General features: G+C 29.6%; 2 protein-coding genes across 3 annotated transcripts; both read left to right on the forward strand.

Annotated features, from left to right (window-relative positions):
* The first annotated feature begins 2,743 nt into the window (after window positions 1–2,743).
* Window positions 2,744–7,130, forward strand: LOC137832485 (plant cysteine oxidase 4). Its single transcript, XM_068640678.2, has 6 exons — window positions 2,744–2,954; window positions 3,062–3,390; window positions 3,534–3,697; window positions 3,811–3,958; window positions 6,511–6,714; window positions 6,814–7,130. Exons 2-6 carry the CDS (start codon window positions 3,291–3,293, stop codon window positions 6,936–6,938), a joined length of 741 nt encoding a protein of 246 aa, XP_068496779.1. The 5' UTR covers window positions 2,744–2,954; window positions 3,062–3,290; the 3' UTR covers window positions 6,939–7,130.
* A 6,401-nt stretch (window positions 7,131–13,531) lies between these two features.
* Window positions 13,532–18,042, forward strand: LOC137832486 (uncharacterized). 2 transcript variants are annotated; one of them, XM_068640679.2, is made up of 7 exons: window positions 13,532–13,935; window positions 15,083–15,497; window positions 15,645–15,721; window positions 16,117–16,153; window positions 16,399–16,591; window positions 17,144–17,471; window positions 17,562–18,042. In XM_068640679.2, the coding sequence occupies exons 2-7, from the start codon at window positions 15,161–15,163 to the stop codon at window positions 17,682–17,684; spliced, it is 1,095 nt and encodes a 364-aa protein (XP_068496780.2). In that variant the 5' UTR covers window positions 13,532–13,935; window positions 15,083–15,160; the 3' UTR covers window positions 17,685–18,042. The 2 variants fall into 2 exon arrangements, with proteins under 2 accessions (XP_068496780.2, XP_090160279.1); XM_090304153.1 differs by lacking the exon at window positions 17,144–17,471.
* Window positions 18,043–20,009: the final 1,967 nt, after the last annotated feature.

Here is a 20,009-nt window from a genome sequence, read left to right on the forward strand (position 1 = left end):
ATACTTGAAGTTGAACATTTATGTTGTTTTATGAAAAATATTCAATTTTTTATATTTTTTTATTTACTAACATACACTTAGGTTTCTCCTAACAGGAGTTATTCAACTAAAGATAATATGTAATTTTTGTAACAATGATAAGAAAAGATAATATAATATTTATTTATTTATTGTTGCAACAATAATACACACAGCAATATTTACATAACATTTCACACAAATCTGTACATGATTGAATAAATTACAACACCAATTGCAGATTCAACACATATAGTACTAACAAAAAAAGAGACTATCATACTTATTCATTTGATATGGATGAGAAGATGAAATTACCTACTCAAAAAGTAACTTTCACTTTAATTTATTCTTCATCATGATAAATAACAATAACATGTAAAGTGCTTAAAAATGATAAAAATTAATTAAATAATATCTCTATTTTTTTACAATTTTATATAAAAATTTGTTTCATATAACATTTCAAAAAATTTAATTATGATTTATTAAATACATCCTTGTATAGACTTTAATTTTTAATTTTTAAATTTATTCATAATTTTTTTTATCCAAATTCATTTGATCAATGATTTTGTTTTAGTTCTAAAGTAAATATTTATTTATAATATAAAGTTATTGATATTTAAGATTTTTTTTCTTTGAAATTTGACTTTTGTATCAACCAATCAAGGTAATGAATCTATTTTTTTTAAATGTTAGTGAAAAAAAAATTGTTTAAAGTAAATATTGACACAATTACACTGATAAAGAAACAAAAATGGTTGAAATGTCTTAAAAATTTTGGAGTTGTGAGTCCAATATTTAAATTAAAACCAAATAAAAAAAAATCTATTTCGGACCACATAAGGTTTGTATTTTTTAAACCTAACCATCTATATTAAAATGATGAAACTGTTCTAACGTTTTGGGTTATTTTGTCCAAAGTCTCCAATTACCAATTTGGTGAGATTATATGTTGTTATTTATCTTCTTGTTGCCCATCTCACTCAACCATTAGCCAATAAACCAAAATAAACATAACCTTACCCCTTTTTTCTATATAAATGAGTAAACAAATCCTAGTATACTTTGGAATGTATTCGCATTATACAAATTTAATAAGTTCCGTCTCACACCTAAATCATAGAGTTTTAAGACATTCTTTTGGATACAATACCTAGTTTGAATATGAAAACTTAATTCTAAGTATTTTATTTGATAGCCAAACCTAGGTATTCAATTGTGCCATACAAAAAACTTCTTGACCATCTATTTTTTTGCTTAAATATTATCCGGTTGTTTATGTGATTCCAAATCATGCACACAATAGCTACCCTTATATTTTTCCAAATTGTATTATGTTTATCATTTTTAAAATTTAGAAAATGTTCCACTAGGTTATTGTGATGAACTGATTGGGTTCCAATCCATTTATGACACATGTACCAGATAGAATAAGACACCTTACATGCTAAAATCAGATGTTAGACAGTTTCATCTAGCAGAATTCATAAAGAACATCAGATAACCCTATCCACTTGCTACCAAATTAATATTTGTTGGTATTCTGTCCTTCAACAATTTCCATGCTTTGTGTTCCACATAATAAGGTAACAGCTGTAACTGTCTTCTTCAGTGTGGTTCAGACAATCATATGCTGACTTTACATTATATCCATTTTGTTCTCCTCCTTTTCACACTCATTCTTCTAATTTAGAAAATGTTCCACTAGGTTATTGTGATAAACTGATTGGGTTCCAATCCATTTATCACACATATACCATAGAATAAAACACCTTACATGCTAAAAAGCAGATGTTAGACAGTTTCATCTACTTGATACACTATCTGATAACCCTAACCACTTGCTACATTAATCTTTGTTGGTCTCTCCCCTTCAATCATTTTCATGACACATGTTTAATTGTTGGAGAGGATGTGTGTTCCACATAATAAGGTAACGAAATAATAATTATCAAATTATATGTAATTATTGTATGCAATATTGTACGATATTGTATCCAATTATATGCAATTAATTTAATAATGATAGAATCTCATTATTAGTATTTTACCTAATTAATGAGGTTCACCTACCAACTTGAGGGAGTATTAAGAAAATAATAATTATCAAATTATATGCAATATTGTACGATATTGTACCAATTATATGCAATATTGTACAATATTGTACCAATTATATGCAATTAATTTAATAATGATAGAATCTCATGATTAGTATTCTACCTAATTAGATTGTAATTTGGAGAGAAAAATTGCAATTGTCTGCCGTAGTGTGGTTCAGAAAATCATATGCTGACTTTACATTATATCCATTTTGTTTTTCTCCTTTCACACCAATTCTTCTAATTTTTAAAATAAAATATTTAAAAGGTAAATATTTTCAAAAAAGGTAATGAAAAAAAAATGAAAAAGAAAAGATACCATAAGCAATTTGACATTCATTAGGAAAAGGTTGACCAAGATAGTTAAGATGTCAATTCAACCATTAGAAGCATAATTCCTATTGTGATTTTCAATATATGTAGATGTATTTTCAATATATTCCTATTGTGATTTTCATTTTAGTATGTAAATTTACTATTTTAATTTATTAATTTTACTCTACTGTACTTAAAATAATTAGCTGTATTTTATACTACTTTATTAATTTTACAATATTGTTCTTTTCCTCTTTCACCTCACATTTCTATCCTTTTATCTTTTTCCCTTGAAAAAAGAAAAACCATTCGAGCATAGCTGGTGGTATTATAAAAGCGACATCTGGTTTTGTGCAAGTGTCTTTTGTTGTCTGCTCTGTTCTGTTCTGGTCCCTCTTCAGTGCCCACCCCGATGTTGTGATGTTGTCGTGAGCCTGAGCGAGAGCAGTTTAATATTCAAACCTTCCTCTCCAGATTTCTATCTTTTCACCAAAGCCATCATTCCTAATTGGGGTTTCTCTCTTACTCTGTTGTATTGTACCTCTTTATCACACACGACGTTATATGATATGTTTTGAACTCATTTTATTCTGATTTTGTGGTGATTTTTCCTTGTCAAGGTGCTTGAATGGAGTTGAGCTGATCAATTACGCAAATGCATTTTTGTTGCGTAGAAAAGAAGCTGTTTCTTTTACTTTTTCGATATAAAGTCAAGTGACCCGAGTGCCATTTTGGATCCAAGTTTACATTACATCCACCTCATTTTGGTTCATTGGATTCTTAAAATTCATCAACCACTGTATATTCAGATTGGTTTAGAAGCATTGGGTGGTACTTGGTTGCTACATAATGCCAATTGTTCAGAAATTATATGATACTTGCAAGGCATCTTTATCTCCTGAGGGACCCATTTCAGAAGAAGCTCTCAAAAAAGTTCAAGCCCTTTTAGGTACACTTGATTATCTACCCTCGATAATGTTCCACTATAATTTTCTGTGAAATGTATAATGCACTGCCTGATTTTAGATGCTTGTTAAATTACTGTTTGCTCCACATTGAAGGTTTTTTTACTTAATTTCACTTCCATGCTAGATGAGTTGAAGCCTTCTAATGTGGGTCTCGAACAAGAGGCACAACTGGTGCGTGGATGGAAAGGTTCTTTGAATGGTACTAATGGCAAAAAGGGGCCTAATGGAAGTTATCAGTATCCACCTCCTATTAAGTACATCCACTTGCATGAATGTGACAAATTCTCTGTAAGTTTTTTGTTTACAGCTTTTGACAATCTTCTTGTTCATCTGTTTGGAGTCTTCCTTTCTGAATTTAGATGTAGAGGTTGGATCATGAGGGTGAAGTTTTTCTTTTGCAGATGGGAATCTTTTGTATGGCCCCTGGTTCTATTATCCCGCTTCATAATCATCCTGGAATGACTGTTTTGAGTAAGCTTCTTTATGGTTCTTTTCATGTAAGGGCTTATGACTGGCTGGATTTACCTGGATCAGATGATTCATCTCAAGGTGATGAACACATGCTTCAGTCTTTATAAAGCAATAACAATTGGTTTTGAATATCGTAAATTGATGAATCTTGGCCTAAGATATAGTTGCATCAGAATTTTTTTGGTTAAATATGATCTTTCAATGGTTTGGCTGAATAGGTTTTGCCATCGGTTATGTTTTCAACTCAATGCTTTAAATTCTAGATAGCAGCAGACCTCGAAAGAACTAAAGTGGTACAGTATAAAGCGGGACAGCCACTGTTCTTATTATTTTTAATATAGTCCTATATAACAGCAAATCTTCATATAGACATGCATTGGATGGATTAAATGTGTACCAACTCTATTCACAGAATCATACAAATATCACAGCAAATCAGCAACTCTCTTCATATTAGCCAATGTATAACAACAAAAAGTCATAGGTGTGCATACACGATAGATGTCTTAAATTGAACATAGAAGTAAATATAAACCAAATATAAGTTTCCTAGTCTCCTAGCTACTAGTTAAGAAATATAAATCGTCAATCATCTTCTAAATCCAAATTTTCTTCATTAACATCATAACTACTTTGAAAGCTGTAGATTGTTTCCTCTTTCTCCCTTTGGACAGTTTCATCAATTTACAATGTTTGGTTTAAAAGTGCAGCAGCACCTATCCATTGTCTTGCTCACCGCCTACTGTAAACCAAAGTCTCATGCACATCAGCTAAATTGGCAATATCCCCAAGTCAAGTTGTTGTCAATGTCATCATCAATGAACCTAAACCTCTTTGGCATCCTTGTCATCTCCTCCCATTTCTCCCACTAGTCATTCATTATTACCACCAATATCATCTGAGAAGATGGATCAATGACACCATGAGTGTCAAAGCGTTGCTTAAGAACTTGGTTATGTTTAAATAAAAACCAAGTCTTGCAACTTTTGATGCTCAAGCTTACTTCTATTCTTCAAGTGAATATATATTATGATTGAAAATAATGTTAGTTTTCATTTGAAGTTGATCACAAACCTTTTATCTGTAATCTATTTCCTCATTTCTTTTTCCATTGTCTACTATCTTTTCAGCTTAAATCTTTTATAAATTTGGTCTATCCTTTTTGTGATGTTAGTCACTGAAATGTTTGAACCATCTATTAATTGTAGCCTGACTATGATTTCATAATTTTAATAAAAGCATTCTAAATCATTGTAAACATTAGACGGTAAAAATAAAATGGTGTTTTTTTAGGTAGTTTTCCCTAAATATATTTATTTGAAATTGTTTGGGAATGTTATATTATAAAAATTGTGCATAACCTAAGGATAAATGTTATTTGTAGCTGTGTGAACTGTGAATATCCTTGGGGTAAAGAATAAGCTATAACATCGTGCACAACCTAAGGATAAATGTTTGAATATCTTCATGCTCACACTTATCCTAGAAAGTACAAGTTGAACAATCATTCCTCATCAGCTATATAATTTGACTTCATTCACTGGACCCTTTTCTATATTACAATTCTCAATCACATTCGTATTTGTTTCTTTTTTTATAATGTTTTTTCGGTTCAGTTCTGGTGACATAATAACATGTTTTTTTTATGATTTATAGCGTGAATTAAAGATACTTAAGAGCCAAGGCATTGCACTTGAGCAACCAATTGGTTGAACAAGGTTTAGAGCATCTTTTTCTAAATTGTTATAAAACTGTGAAAAACTGCCTTTGTTAATCTATGGTGAATTTTATTTAACCGGAATTTGTTATTCTCAAAGATGAAAGTTTCTTAATTATAATTTCAGTTGTTTAACATGTCTCTACCAGACAAATTGTTTAAGGCAGCTGCAACTAATTGCCGTAGTTAACTTGATATTTTCTGCTTTCTTGCGTTTATACCCTTCACTTTTTTATGGAAATAGAAGGCTAATCTTGTGATTAATACTGTAGCAGATTATCTGCTCTGTAATTTTCCTTGAAATTGCTATCTATTAGAAGACATCATGTGGTATGATTCGAGTGGACTATATAAAGGTCATGCACAAACTTTGTTTCTGATATATGTTTTTCATTTTGCTGCACTTTTTGATGGGTTTGATTTTGACTTTTAGAGTTTAACATAGAGTTTCTAGAATTTTTTTAAATTAGAAGTTTTCCTGACTTTGCATATTTGAGGGGATGGTCTTGAGACTTCTCAATGAGGTTGGACAGCTTGGTGCTGATATGCAATGGTGGACACTGGTCATAGACTGGATCAGAGTAGGATAACATAAAAACATACTGACACTCTTCGTTAATCTATAAGAGCAATAACGGGGATAGGAGTGTAAGAAGAAAAAAGATAACATATTTGGGTAAAACCTTTTTCAGTGCTTATAATGATGCATGCTATAGAGGATTATGAATTTTCATATTGTTGCATGCTAATTTAATATAGATGTTTCGATTAATTTGCTGCTGCTTAGATGGTTTGATGGGTGATGTTTTTACTGATTATGCTAGTTCAAGAAACTTTTTTTTTTTTGCTTGATTCCCATTCTTAAGTATTTGCTAAACTAGAAAAGATATTCAAGATTTTTCTACTTTTGCAGCAAGACCAGCAAAACTTGTGAAAGATTGTCAGATGAGTGCACCCTGTAACACAACAATTCTATATCCAAGCAAGGGTGGCAACATTCATTGCTTTAAAGCCTTAACCCCATGTGCTCTCTTTGACATTCTTTCCCCTCCTTACTCATCAGAAGATGGAAGACACTGCTCATATTTCAGGAAATCACCTAGGAAAGAACTTCCAGGTACTTCTCTTCCTTCTACTGTCCTCTCCCCCCTCCCGCTCTTTCAATCTTGCAATAATTTCTGAAGCACTTATTTTCTTACATCTTCTACTGTTAAAGGTGTTGACCTGGATCAGTCGTGTGGGGTAAAAGCATCTGAAGTGACCTGGTTAGAAGAGATTCAAGCTCCTGAAAACCTGGTGGTTAGAAGAGGTCTGTACAGAGGCCCCACAATCAGACGATGAAGGATATAACTAATTTCCGTTTATTAACTTTAGTCAGGCATGACTAGAAACTAAGTATGATGGGGATATAAATTGCAGATGGTACATCTTGGGAATAATTTACCATCTGATCTGTATGGTGGATAACTGTACATACTATGATAAACTATGGCAGTTAATGTTGGCAATGCCTTATGTATCCTTGTTCTAACATATCCTTCTTAGATTAGAGGAATAGCTGCAACATGATAATCATTGGTCACAATTTGAACTTGCTTAGACATGTTTTAAATGGAAAATTCTAGTACCTCTATTAGCAATTAGTCATCATGGAAAGAAATCGAAGGGATAGAAGACAGTTCCCGAACTTAGGTGTTTTGTCTTAAATGAATGTGCTTTAAAGGCTCTAATTGATGAAAATGGACGAAACTTTCTTTAACCTGAATGAAGAGATTCTATCTACTAGACCCATTTAAGTGCCGCACGGTACATGAAAAACCATATTCTTCATTTGTGTTGTGGTTGTAAGTATTGTTTTGATTCATTTTAGTATTCTAATGTTTCATAATCATTTGCTGAAAATTAAAAAAGAAGAGACGTCCAATACTCAGGAAAAGAAGAAAAGGCGCAAGAAACTAGTAACAATGGTCGTCATTTTTAGAAGAGTTACAAGCTTCTTAGTCTAGCTGTTCCCGTTTCTAAGTTCTTCTGCCATCACCACAAGGGTGTTTCTTCCTACACCGCAACAAATTTCTCTTACACCCCCATCATTTTTTGAAAAAAACTGTTTTATCCTTTTTAAAAATAATTTTTGGATTATTTTTTCTGAAATTTTTCCAGAACATACTTTTCAGAACACATTTTATGAATTTGGATTTACCATTTTGGAAATAAAAAAAAAATGTGTTTTTGAAAAAATATTTTGAAATAATTTTTTTGTCTTCCAAATTTTCTATTTCAAAAACACATTTTGCTTACGGAACATTTTTATTCTAAAATTACTCAAAATTGTCGAGGATAATTTGAGTATTTTAAAGAATGTAAGGATGCAGGAAGGAAAAATGGAAGAGTGCAGGAAGAAACAACCTCACCATGATTCTCTTTCGACTCTTTCTTCCTACACCTCCATACCTTCTTGTACCACCCCCATACTAAATATGAAAATACCATTTTATCTTATTTTTTTCACCCCCTTCGATTTGAAATAATAAGCCTATGGATTATGTAATCCGAATAAATTCTGGATTACATAATCCAGAAGTCAATTTCATATTTAGAAAAGACTTCCAGATTATGTAATCCAGAAGCTAATAACACATCTGAAAAAAAGGCTTCCGGATTACATAATCCGGAAGTTAATCTTATGTATAGAAAAGACTTCCGGATTATGTAATCCAGAAGCTAATCACAAAAGACTTCTGGATTACATAATCCGGAAGTTAATTCTGAATCTAGAAAAAGACTTCCGAATTATATAATCCAGAATATTGAAAAAGATATTTTTGGAATAAGAAAAATTTATGGAGTGGCACAAGAACATATGGAGGAATAAGCAGTCTTCTCTTTCCCACAAACTAACCAATGCAGATCAAGTTAGATAAGCCCAAAAAGAAATAGGCTTTGTTTGAATAAGGGGTATGTTGGAAAGGGAAAAAAAGGAAGGGAAAAATGGTGAAATTAGGTTCATTAGATGCAGAAAAAATGAGTTGAAAGTCGAGAAGTTTGTAGTTAGAGTAATTGATGCGAATGAAAAATAAATAAATTTAAATATATAAATTATAAATTTACCAAAATACCTTTATTTTGAATTTGTTAAAGTTAATCTATTTTTTTATTTACAATCGATAAGTTGATATTTATATTTAAGAAGGTTTATAATAAATAACGTACAAGAATCCCATGCAAACATACAAATGAATTAATTTGCAATGCCTTACCTTGCTTTCACTTTTGAACCAATTACTTTTCTTTAAGTAGGTTTTAGCCATCATTTATATAATTTTAAATATTCAAACATAAACATATAACCATAAAAAGTCTTCATTTTAAGATTTCTTTGGAACTCCCTGCATTTACCTTTATCCACCTGCATTTACCTTTATCCACTAAATGTTACAAGTTGGAAAAATCAAATGTATTTCTCCAAAACTACACAAACATTCAAATTTGAATATAAAGTAATATAAGATTCAAAGATATAAAAATTGGATAAGTAGAAGGTTGTTTTGAGAGATTTTTTTATTAAATAAATTAATTATTTAATAAAAGATAAAATGAAAAATATTTAGTATAACCTTTTGATGATGTCATGATCTAATCCAAATAATATTTTCAGTGTTAATAAGATATAATATATTCTTTTCTTTAAACAAAATTAAATTCAACGATATTTAATAGAATATTTTATTAAAACTTAAAAAATAGGTTTAGGTATTTACTCTAATAACTAATAAAATATATTAGATTAAAATTTTAAAAAAAATAGTAGAAAGTAGATCAATTTTAACCTGCTCAGTTAGTTTGTAATTCAAATGGGTTTATGTACTGATGATGGATTGGTTTGTTTAAAAAATAATAATTACAATTTTAAAAATAAAAATAAAAATATTTTATTAATATTATATATATATATATGACTTTGTAAACATTGAAATTCACTTAAAATTTGAATTTTAAAAATAAGTATTTTATTTATTTTCTTAATTTAGAATTATTACTTTAATTTAATTTAATTTATTTTTTAAATTTTATTATCAGGGTCCAATAGAAAATTAGGACCCATGTTTTTAACTCAATAAAATATACATCAAATTAACATAATTTTTAGATTAATATGTGCTGAATAAAATAATATTAAAAAATTATTAAATAAAATTTAATTTTAGAGATAAAAATTAATTAATTATTTGACTAAGTTAGATATTATTTTATAAATTAAAAAATTATTGATATCTAAAATAATTTTTATTATTAATAAAAATTTATAATTAGTATTGAATATTTGATTTAGACTTTATATTATTATTTTTATTTATTTAGAAAAAATTGTATTTTTTAAACATTACTAACTAAATTTTATTTTAGTTTCAATTTTTAAATTTTAAATATTGATGTACTTTATTAAATTGAAGATACAGTTATTTTGTTTAGATAAACCCTAAACTATATACTTTTACATCATCTTAATTTAGTACATATTATCAGTAAAAAAGATATAAATAAATAGGAAAATTTGAAGAATATTTTAATTTTTCTAAAAAATTGTTTAAAATTATGTGACTTAAGTCAAGCCTCTAGAAATACAGTGCAACATCCCATGCTTACTATACCCACTCCTAATTTGACATTGAATTTGACAAATCATACCAATAAAAATAATATTTTTAATATTTTTTATTCAAATATTTTATTTTCATATTTTTTTTTTAATTTTTTATCTAATAAAAAATGTTTAATACTTTTTTTTATCAGTAAGAAACAAATAATTAAACCGGATCAGTTAAGGGGTGATTCAACACTCACACATAGTAAGATATACAAATGCACATTCTCTCATACTCAAACAACATCTCAAAATGTCTTCTTAGTGTCTATCCTTACACTACCAACTAAAAAAATATCAACCCTAATAGTAACTTTAAATTGAATGCATACATACCAAAGGTTCAAGACCAAACCTTAACCTGAAAAAAAATTTCAGAATGATCAACCACTTCCCTTTAGATAAACAATTATTTCTATGTGTCAAAATCTCACTAATCAACACGATCCAAACATTACCCATAATCAAATTAACTAAAGCAGGCACCAAAAATATTTAATAGTATAAATAAAAACAATCTCTTCAAATGTATTCATTCATCTTATTTAAATTTAAGAATAGTTACGTACGCTTAAAAAAACTGTATTTTTATTTTTGTTGTTGCACTAGTTATACTAGTCCCAGTTCTTAAAAAATCTGTAGCATTATTGATCTACAACAGTAACTACAGTTACTTCTCAACAACTCTATATATAATTGGATCTATTTAATGGCTAACATTAAAAATACTTTCAAAGAAATTAATTGATAGCCTTTTTGTATTTTTTTTATTATTTTAGGGGAGGGAGATTGTACTTTCTAAGAACCAAAATGTAATTGGTCATTTGTGAATTTTAAATATTTAGTGATATTATTTTTGTAAGAGATACATGAACACTAAAATTATATAAATATTTCATAAACAGTAATATGCTTCCTCTGACAACATATTATTTGACATATTTTTCTCACTATAAAGATACTGTATATTTTTAAGTGAAATGTCATAAAAGAGAAAAAAATACTTAAATAGTGAAAAATTAAAAAATATTAATATTATTTTATATTTAGTGCTAACACATGCCCTGAGAAATTATGTAAACTTAGTAAAAAGAATAAAGTAGATGAAAAGTAAATGGATATATATTGTTTTAAAAAATATCCTTTTAACACTCACTATTTTACTTTTATTTACTTAATAATTATTTTTTATAATAAAAGGTTATATTAAAATAGTAATAATATATTTTAAAAATTGTAATTTGAGTGCAAGAAAAAATGATGGTGTCAATTAGTAATGGGTAGTAAGGGGGTGACAATTAGTATAATATAATGAAGAATGTCAACTCTGGCGCACATGCAAGACAAAACGAAACTTGTGTTTCTGAGTTGTTTAATATCTGATACATATTTTCATCCCTTCTTACTTTATTTCTTTCCATATCTGTCATCATTTACTCACCACTGAAGTCTCATCCTTAGCACAACCATTTACTCAACAAGCACATTTATTCAACGCAACTGATTCCAAATTGCTGTGTCAAAAAATCTAAGAGTAGTAGGTACTCTCACTGATACTGGGACAAACAAATCAAACCCTTTAAAGGGAGGAGCCTCAGAAGCTTTTGAATTGGAGGGAAAAACAATCAAAATATGTCCCATGTCGCTGCTCAGCACATGTTACGAGAGAGACAAACTTTTCCCTGTTTGTTTATATATAATATACATACTTTCCTTGGACCATATATCTATACCCACCATCTTCATTTTTAATTACCCAACTTGTATATATAAATTTCCTCATTTAACTAACAGTGTGGATTCTTTTATTCACAAAATATAGAAATGGAATATTTAAGGATGTTTTAACCAATTCGTATACAAAACATTTTAAATTAATGTTTTCAGACAAAAAAATTCAGTAGAAAATATTAGCTATATCTTATAGCATATTTCCTAGTAGAAAAATCTGTACCATGCTGTGATAACAAAAGATAATCCTATACACTAATCAACTTCGATCATTTCAGATCCACCATTTATCAGATGATAAAGTACCTGAATCAAATGATATATGCTATGCTGATAAAAAATTTGATGTAGGTTATATATACTTTGTAGCTGGGTCAAATATGTACATCACACAATATATAGGCAAATAAGAACTGGTATTGTTTACTCTGTGAGTTGTTATGATGGGTTGTGTCCTTTCTGAAGCTTTTATTTTCATTTTTAAGAAAGCTGTGTATGGAATCTGGACTGACAAAGACAGTGAAAGATTAAACCATATGTAGTGGAGGGTGTGTACCGATTGATTATCAGAAGTCAATAAAGCCTATGAAAATTTCAACTTCCTCCACCCTTTTCTAGTTGCTTTTGGAAGAAAGTTAATTCAATTGTCAAACAATTGCTAACGAATCCTATTTCTCTCCCATCTATAATTCATCTTTTCACAACAATAGATAAAAAGTGAAATGATATCACATAGATAAATGATATAATTTGTTAACTAATTAGACAGTACCAAGTTATGTAAAGAAAGTATATTTTGACCAATAATGCTTGTGTATGAATAATTTTCTTCATTATTGGATGAGTTGATAAATCGACCTCTCTGATATAATAATCTCTCCTGTTCCCTCCCCGTGCATGGAAGTCTAAAGTTGTAGAGTCAAGATTCTAGTCATAGCTCATGCACTAATATTAAAGTTAAATACAAATTGTCGAATGTGCATCAATGATATTATAATGCAATCATCAGTTGTAGATGAAAGTGCCTCAAACACTAAATTCTACACGTCCTTGTTTATGCACATTTCCCACCAAAATTTTCTATTTTACAGTCCACGCATCCCCAAAGTACTGCATTATTTAGGCTGTTCAATTGCTAATTCCTTGCCAAAAATCGGACGTCATAGTTTCACACACATGGAAAGGGGCCTGTGGAAACATGTGTTATTATTGAAGAAAAATAAAGTAAAATTAAAACAGTGGTTCTGAAATAAGGGAAAAGTCTAAGTTTAGGTGAGCAAAAAGTTGAAGTATGTTGATGAAGATTGAACCCCACAATACGTGCACAAAGATTGAGGTTATAGTTATCATGGTGAATGTTTGACAAAATATTCACCTAGCTAACAAAACAAGGTCTTTAGCACAGGTCAAACAATTAAGATAATCACGAGCCAGAAGAGAGAGAAGGGTGGTAGATTTTAACAACTGTCAAGGAAAAGAGAGTGAAGCAAAGAGAGAGAAGGTGGTAGTTGTCACATGATTTCCAACAGTACAAAAGGGACCAGCCGCATCTGTATCCATTATGTAGGTTTATTGCAATTTAAACTGAAAAAGTAGCCTGTCCGAATTATGTTATTCTCAATATTTTCATTTTTCTTTTGGAAACCAATTAGTCTTTCTACCATCTTCAACTTGTTCAGTCTTAATTAATTATGCTGTTGAATCAATGATTTTTCACAAAGAACCAGGCATCAATTTTCATCCCCTTAATTTCTCCTATCCCTTTCTTTCACACCCTCCACCCATAAAAGAACAGCATATGATCCAGGACTCCACTTCAATCCTTTCAAGAAACATTCCTTTAGTCTATCTGGGCGATGGAGCTTTCTAGAGATAACTGGTTTGAAGATATGTTTGGATATGCAGTTGCACATAACACGTGATCTATAGACTTGGGAGAGAAAGATATCATCATCTTCTTAGATGGTTAGTATTACTATTTAGGGGAGAAAAATAGGATAAACACCTAAACATCATATATTTTTGCTATGCTTTTGGTTATATTTGTTTCTTTGTCCTTTTAGCAGCCAATTAATGATTTAATCTATAAATTCTTACCACTTTCTTTCCCATCTTCCTTAAGGGGTATTCTTAGGATTTCTTTTTCTTTTCTTACCATAGCTCATGTCTTCCTGTCGCTGCAGCTTGTTGAAGATTTCATAATCACTTCCCAACTTCTGTCCCAAAGATAATTTTTCATTTTCTTTTCCTTATGCTGCATTTTTATCTAATCATGCAAGATACGTTTTGTGTATGATGAGTCAGACTGTACTTTGAAAATCTCTGATCTCCTCATCATTTGTGTGATCATATATCTCTTGCTACTATATGTTGTGTGTGTTGGACACCTTGTTCTCATCCAGACTGTCCATTTCACATAAAGTGTTGTATTGGTTTACGAACTTGCTATTTTTCAAATTATCTGAATCCTTTTTTCTGTATGCCAGGAACCTATTGGATGGAACCTGGTGTTATCAGTGGTTAAATGAAAATCACTTCTCATTGAGTTTATTGACTTAAGAAGTTAAACGAGACCTAAACGAATTCATATCTACCCCCACAATTTTCACCTGTCTTGTTGTTCGGATTTCTTCTTCAATCTTAATTTAATTTCTTACCCCTTTCTACACGAGTCTTGAGTATTCCATAACTTATGAATTTGTGATTTACATACAAAAGGTACTTATAAGGTAAAATTCTTTAAGCATTCATTAGATCATTTTTTCACCTCTTCTGCGGTAGAGAAGTTTGGTTGCATTATTTACTGAAGTCCTGATTTTCGAACTACTTCTATTTATTCAGCAGTAAATTATTTACATATGCATACACATGTGTATATAATATTTGTAAGTAATGGGGATCCATCCAGTATAATAAATGTTTTTTTGCCATAAATTTTCACTGCAGTTACTTTACCATCAATTCATAGCATTTCCGTGCAGTTACTTGAACAGATTTAAAGCATAGTAATTGTTGTTGAGAAATTACAGCCTGTCCTCACAAGGCTTACACATTCTTGTTCACGTTACTTTAATATGCTGCACATTAAAACATTATTTCCTGTTTGTTTCAGACCTGAAATTCCAACTTTGTAAAGGACCAAAAAAGTCGAGTTGGTTGGAGGCAAAAACCCGTGCAACAACAAGTAAACATGTCAGAAGGACATGAGATTCATAGCAATGAGGAAGCTTCATCGGGATGTTCCCAGAAATGCTCTTCATTTGACTTGAATACTGAAGCTTGCAGTGACGATAACACCAACGGTAGTACAGAAGAGGGCTATGAGCTCACAACCGACGAGAATAATATTGAGAAAGTAAAGGATGAGGGAACTTCAGCAAATAATGGAAGTAGCATTTCAAGAGAAGGCAATGAGAGAAGAGGAACGGTGAGACAATATGTTAGATCCAAGATGCCTCGGCTTCGGTGGACTCCTGAACTTCATCATTCATTTATGCATGCTGTTGAAAGACTTGGTGGACAAGAGAGTAAGTATTTGTTAAGTTGTATATCTTCCAAAACATTACTACTTACATATTTAACCCAAAGAGTTATACGAATTGTTATGTGAAATGAAACCTCTCTTATGAAAGAGTTAACACGTTTCGTTCAACTCTGCATATTACTTGGAGCAGGAGCAACACCCAAGTTGGTGCTTCAGCTAATGAATGTGGAAGGACTTAGCATTGCTCACGTCAAGAGCCACTTGCAGGTAGCACAAATTGAAGTTTGAGATAAATTCTCTTTTTCCTTAAAGGTTTTTACAAGTATAAAATGTGCAGCTAATATCCTCAGTCAACACAAATGTCCATTCCAAATGATTGAGCAAGTATTTGAAAATGTTTATTCAAGCCTATTTGATCATATCGGACAGTTCTTCTATAAACTATTTTTCTTTATTTTGATAAACTTTACCCTAGCGTTTGTTAAGATGAACTGTAAAAAACATCATAAGTTAAAATTACGAGTTACTTTCATAAGTTAAAATCACGAGTTAGTTTTGTAAGCTTAGTTTATCAAAATAAAGTTACTAAATTAAATGTTTATGTTTATTCAAACGCATCTTTAGTTGATGTATCTATAATCAATATTCAATTCTCATTTCAGATGTATCGAAGCAAGAAACTTGACGAGGTTGGGCAAGGTACTACACTACTATACTAATTTCTAATAATTTGTAATGATAATGAGTTCATGAAATAAGATTCTAATTTGATAAACTTAAACTGAACAAAGAATGTCGATGGGGAGGGTAGGGTTTTTTCAATAACGAATCCTGAATTAATCAAAGTTCAAGGTGATGTAGCTAGTAAGGATTTAGGGTTAGGGTTTGTTTATCTTGGTGAAACACATATGTTGAACCTTTGACAATTCATTTATATTTTGCAGTACTGAGTCAAAGGTCGAACCAAAGGGTACGATCTGTGATGCTTCATCAGTCCATGAGTCCTCAACAACATCTTAAGATGGGGAATGGTGGAATCATTCTGGCAACTCAATTCGACAAACATTGTCATTTCCCAAGTCTCATGCAGACCCCCTTCCCCCTATCACGTTCCCATGCAAATGACACCGATTCAAGGTAACATACTTTTTATATAACTTCATTTACATCTGGTTTGTTCAAATACCTACATTATAAAATATTTTCATCTTTTTCTATCAATTATAATTTATACAAGTTGTTAATTTTTATGATAAAATATAATTGAATAACAATGCTGCATTACCCTTTTCTCACCAATTCTTGTAAATTACTTCTTTCCTCTTAAATTATTACAATTTTACATTTTCTCCTTCTCTACAAAGTTTGCTATTTCAAAAATTTATTATCTTTAGTTTAACTCTTCTCTTCTATTAATATTCTCTCTTTCTTAACTATGATTAATTAATTAATATGGATATTTTAGTTATAATAATACATATTACTAGTTAACTATTTGTTAATTTATTTGCAATAACTTTAAACAACCATAGCTTTAAAATGGGGACCCTTTCAATAAGTTACTATAAAAAGATGTGGTCAGATAATTACAGTTCAAGTTCAAATTCTTGGTCTTGTTTTCCACTGTCTTACAAAAAGAAAATTTAACAAAATTATTTTATAATAATCCTTGTCTGCAATCATCTCTAGGCACCAGCAATGGTACATCAATCATCAACATTTTAGAAAACCAATAGCTTCGGGCCAAATTCAACCAAAGGATACACCTACGAGACCAAGCCAACTGCTTGATGAGAAAAGGTGGCTTCCCTTAGAAATTATAAACAATCATCAATCCAAGTTTCAAAAGTTACCTGCCATTGTTGCTCCTAAAACTGGATCACACGCTGTTCAACCAACTGAGTGGAGCTTTGTGAACAACACAAGCGTCACAGAATATATATCTAACAAACCCAATGAACCTCGCAACTATTCCAGCAGTTTAAAGCTAGAATTTGATCCCCCATTTCGGATTAAGGTAAATTAACTAGGTTTCAACAAAAATGAGAAGGTTGTCTACCTTGTTTCTTCACCATATTGACACGCAATTATTTGATTTGTTATGCAGAAAGACGAGCAACAATTACCTGATTTGCAACTGAGTTTGAGTTACACAGTTGCAAGCGATGGTGGCAAGATGAATCATTACAGAGAAACCCAGGAAATTAGCACCAAGCTTTCACTTTCTTAATGTTAATAACCCAGATATCATTAGCCGAGTTAGCTAATTATATAAATAGAGAGACCATATATTGAAAAAAGGAGAATAGATTCACAAGATCGATCAATGTATGTACAAGACATAGGCTACTTGCTATTTTTTCAATTTGAATCTACATGAGATCTGATTGTAAAAGGAATTGTGTCAGGGTTGATAGAGGTAGGCATTATCCATTTTTGTGTGCAAATGATTGCTTAAAGTGTGAAGAGAACAGGCAGTAGAAAAAGGATGGAACAAAAAAGAGTGAGAATATGTTGGTCTTGCTTTAGAGATTGATACTTCACTTTGCATTGATCAAATAAAAAATTTATCAGTTGATCTCTCTCCACCATCTATCTTCCCATTCAAAATTTCATTCCTACATTTACATCTCAATGGTTCTTATATAAATAAAGTTAACAAGTGTAAAAACAGTTCAGATTATTACTTTCACAGTTCTTTTATGTATTTTTATCTATTTTCTGTTGAGATTGGTTATATATATATATATGTATTGACTAGAGAAAAGAAAAGATATATTTAATTACTAAAATTATTGATGTTATTTTAGTTTTTAAAAATAAGATGTTATTGGTATTATGATATCTTTACAAGATCCTATAACGAGATAGTCTTACTATGTTTCATTTTTTCTTTTCATCTTATATATAAGCGTTTATGTCATAACTTTGAAAGTGATCTTTATGGTGCTCTATTTTTTAGAAAACATACTTTCTCACTTATGTTGTTTATTCAATGAATCATGATTATATTTTCTTTCTTTTCTTCTTCGTTTTTTTCCTTAAGTCAATTTGCGTATCTGGGTTGATTTATCATTTCAATATGGTATCACAGTCATTTAAGGTGTGTTTGTTTCCATGAGGAAGGAGGGAGAGATTATTTTTTGTGTTTGTTTCAAGGGTCTTGAGGGTGGATGGGGAGGAGGGTGAATGGTTTTTTTCATTATTCACAAAATGAAAATATTTGTGGGGATTGATGTAGGATTATTGTATTTTACCAAAATATCATTGTGCATGCATTTTATTACAATATACAAAATTAAATATTATATAAATTTATTTATTATTTATAATTTCAAAAATATTTAATTATACTATTAATAACAACATATAATTATAAATAATTAAAATAATTAAATAAAAAAATAAAATTATAATATCAACAATATATATATAGTTATATAAAGTAACAAATGAATATAATAATAAATATTATTTTCATAAATTTTAATATATTTAATAAATTTATTTTAATTTAACACAAAAATATTTTCTATTATATTTTTTATTTTTTTATTAAAAAATATAAATAATTATGAATATTATATATTAAAAATATTTAATTAATTCAAACCTACACACACAAAAATCATAATTCATTATTCAAATATTTTTTAATAACAAAGATAAATTTGTAAACTTACAATAAACCATCATCACAAATCCACTTTATCATCCTTCAATTCAAACAACGTCACATATCCTCAAACATCCTCTCTAATCCTCACAAATTCACTCTCTCCCCTCCTCACAAATTCTCTTCTCAATTCAAACAGAGCCCTAGAGTTTGTTGAGCCTATAGTGTGTCACTCATTTTTATTTGTTTTATGTTATTAGACCACTCATAAATATATAGTCTCACATACGAATTGGTTAATCTTGGTATAAGGAGATATGTTGAAGATCCCACTAAATATACTTCAAATTACAAAATCTATCATTGTTATTAAAGTGTGTGCTGTCATAAATGAATGAATATTAAATATCAGCAATTCTAATCATTCACTTAAAATGAAAGTAAACATATAATTTTTTTTGGAAATATTAATCAAGTAAGTATCTTTCTAATAGAATAAGTTTTACAAGGGAGTGATTTGAAAAAAAAAATGTTATTTTTATGATAATTATTACAAGTAAAAATATTGTTTATAAATATGTATATAAAAAATGGATTTTATTTCTTTTAATTCAGGATCTTTCAAGTTTTAAAGAAGACATCTACAAAAACATAGTGTTGATTGTTTTATTGTTGAAATTTTTATTATTATTTTATGAAAAACAATCATTGTGCATTAGTCATAATATACCGTGAACTAAACATTGTAGGAATAATCTATATATATGTTACATTGTCTATGTTACCAAAGTATACATTTTTTCTTGGGTTCTAAATGTAATACATTAATATTAATCTTATCATAAACATTTCCAATGAATTACATTAAAATTTTCTTTATTTAAAAAGTTGAATTATTTATACTTCCTTCTATTTGAAATTATGTTTTAACATAAAATA

This window comes from Phaseolus vulgaris, chromosome 6 (assembly GCF_051622355.1).
Source record: "Phaseolus vulgaris cultivar YP4 chromosome 6, ASM5162235v1, whole genome shotgun sequence".
Classification (NCBI taxonomy): domain Eukaryota; kingdom Viridiplantae; phylum Streptophyta; class Magnoliopsida; order Fabales; family Fabaceae; genus Phaseolus; species Phaseolus vulgaris.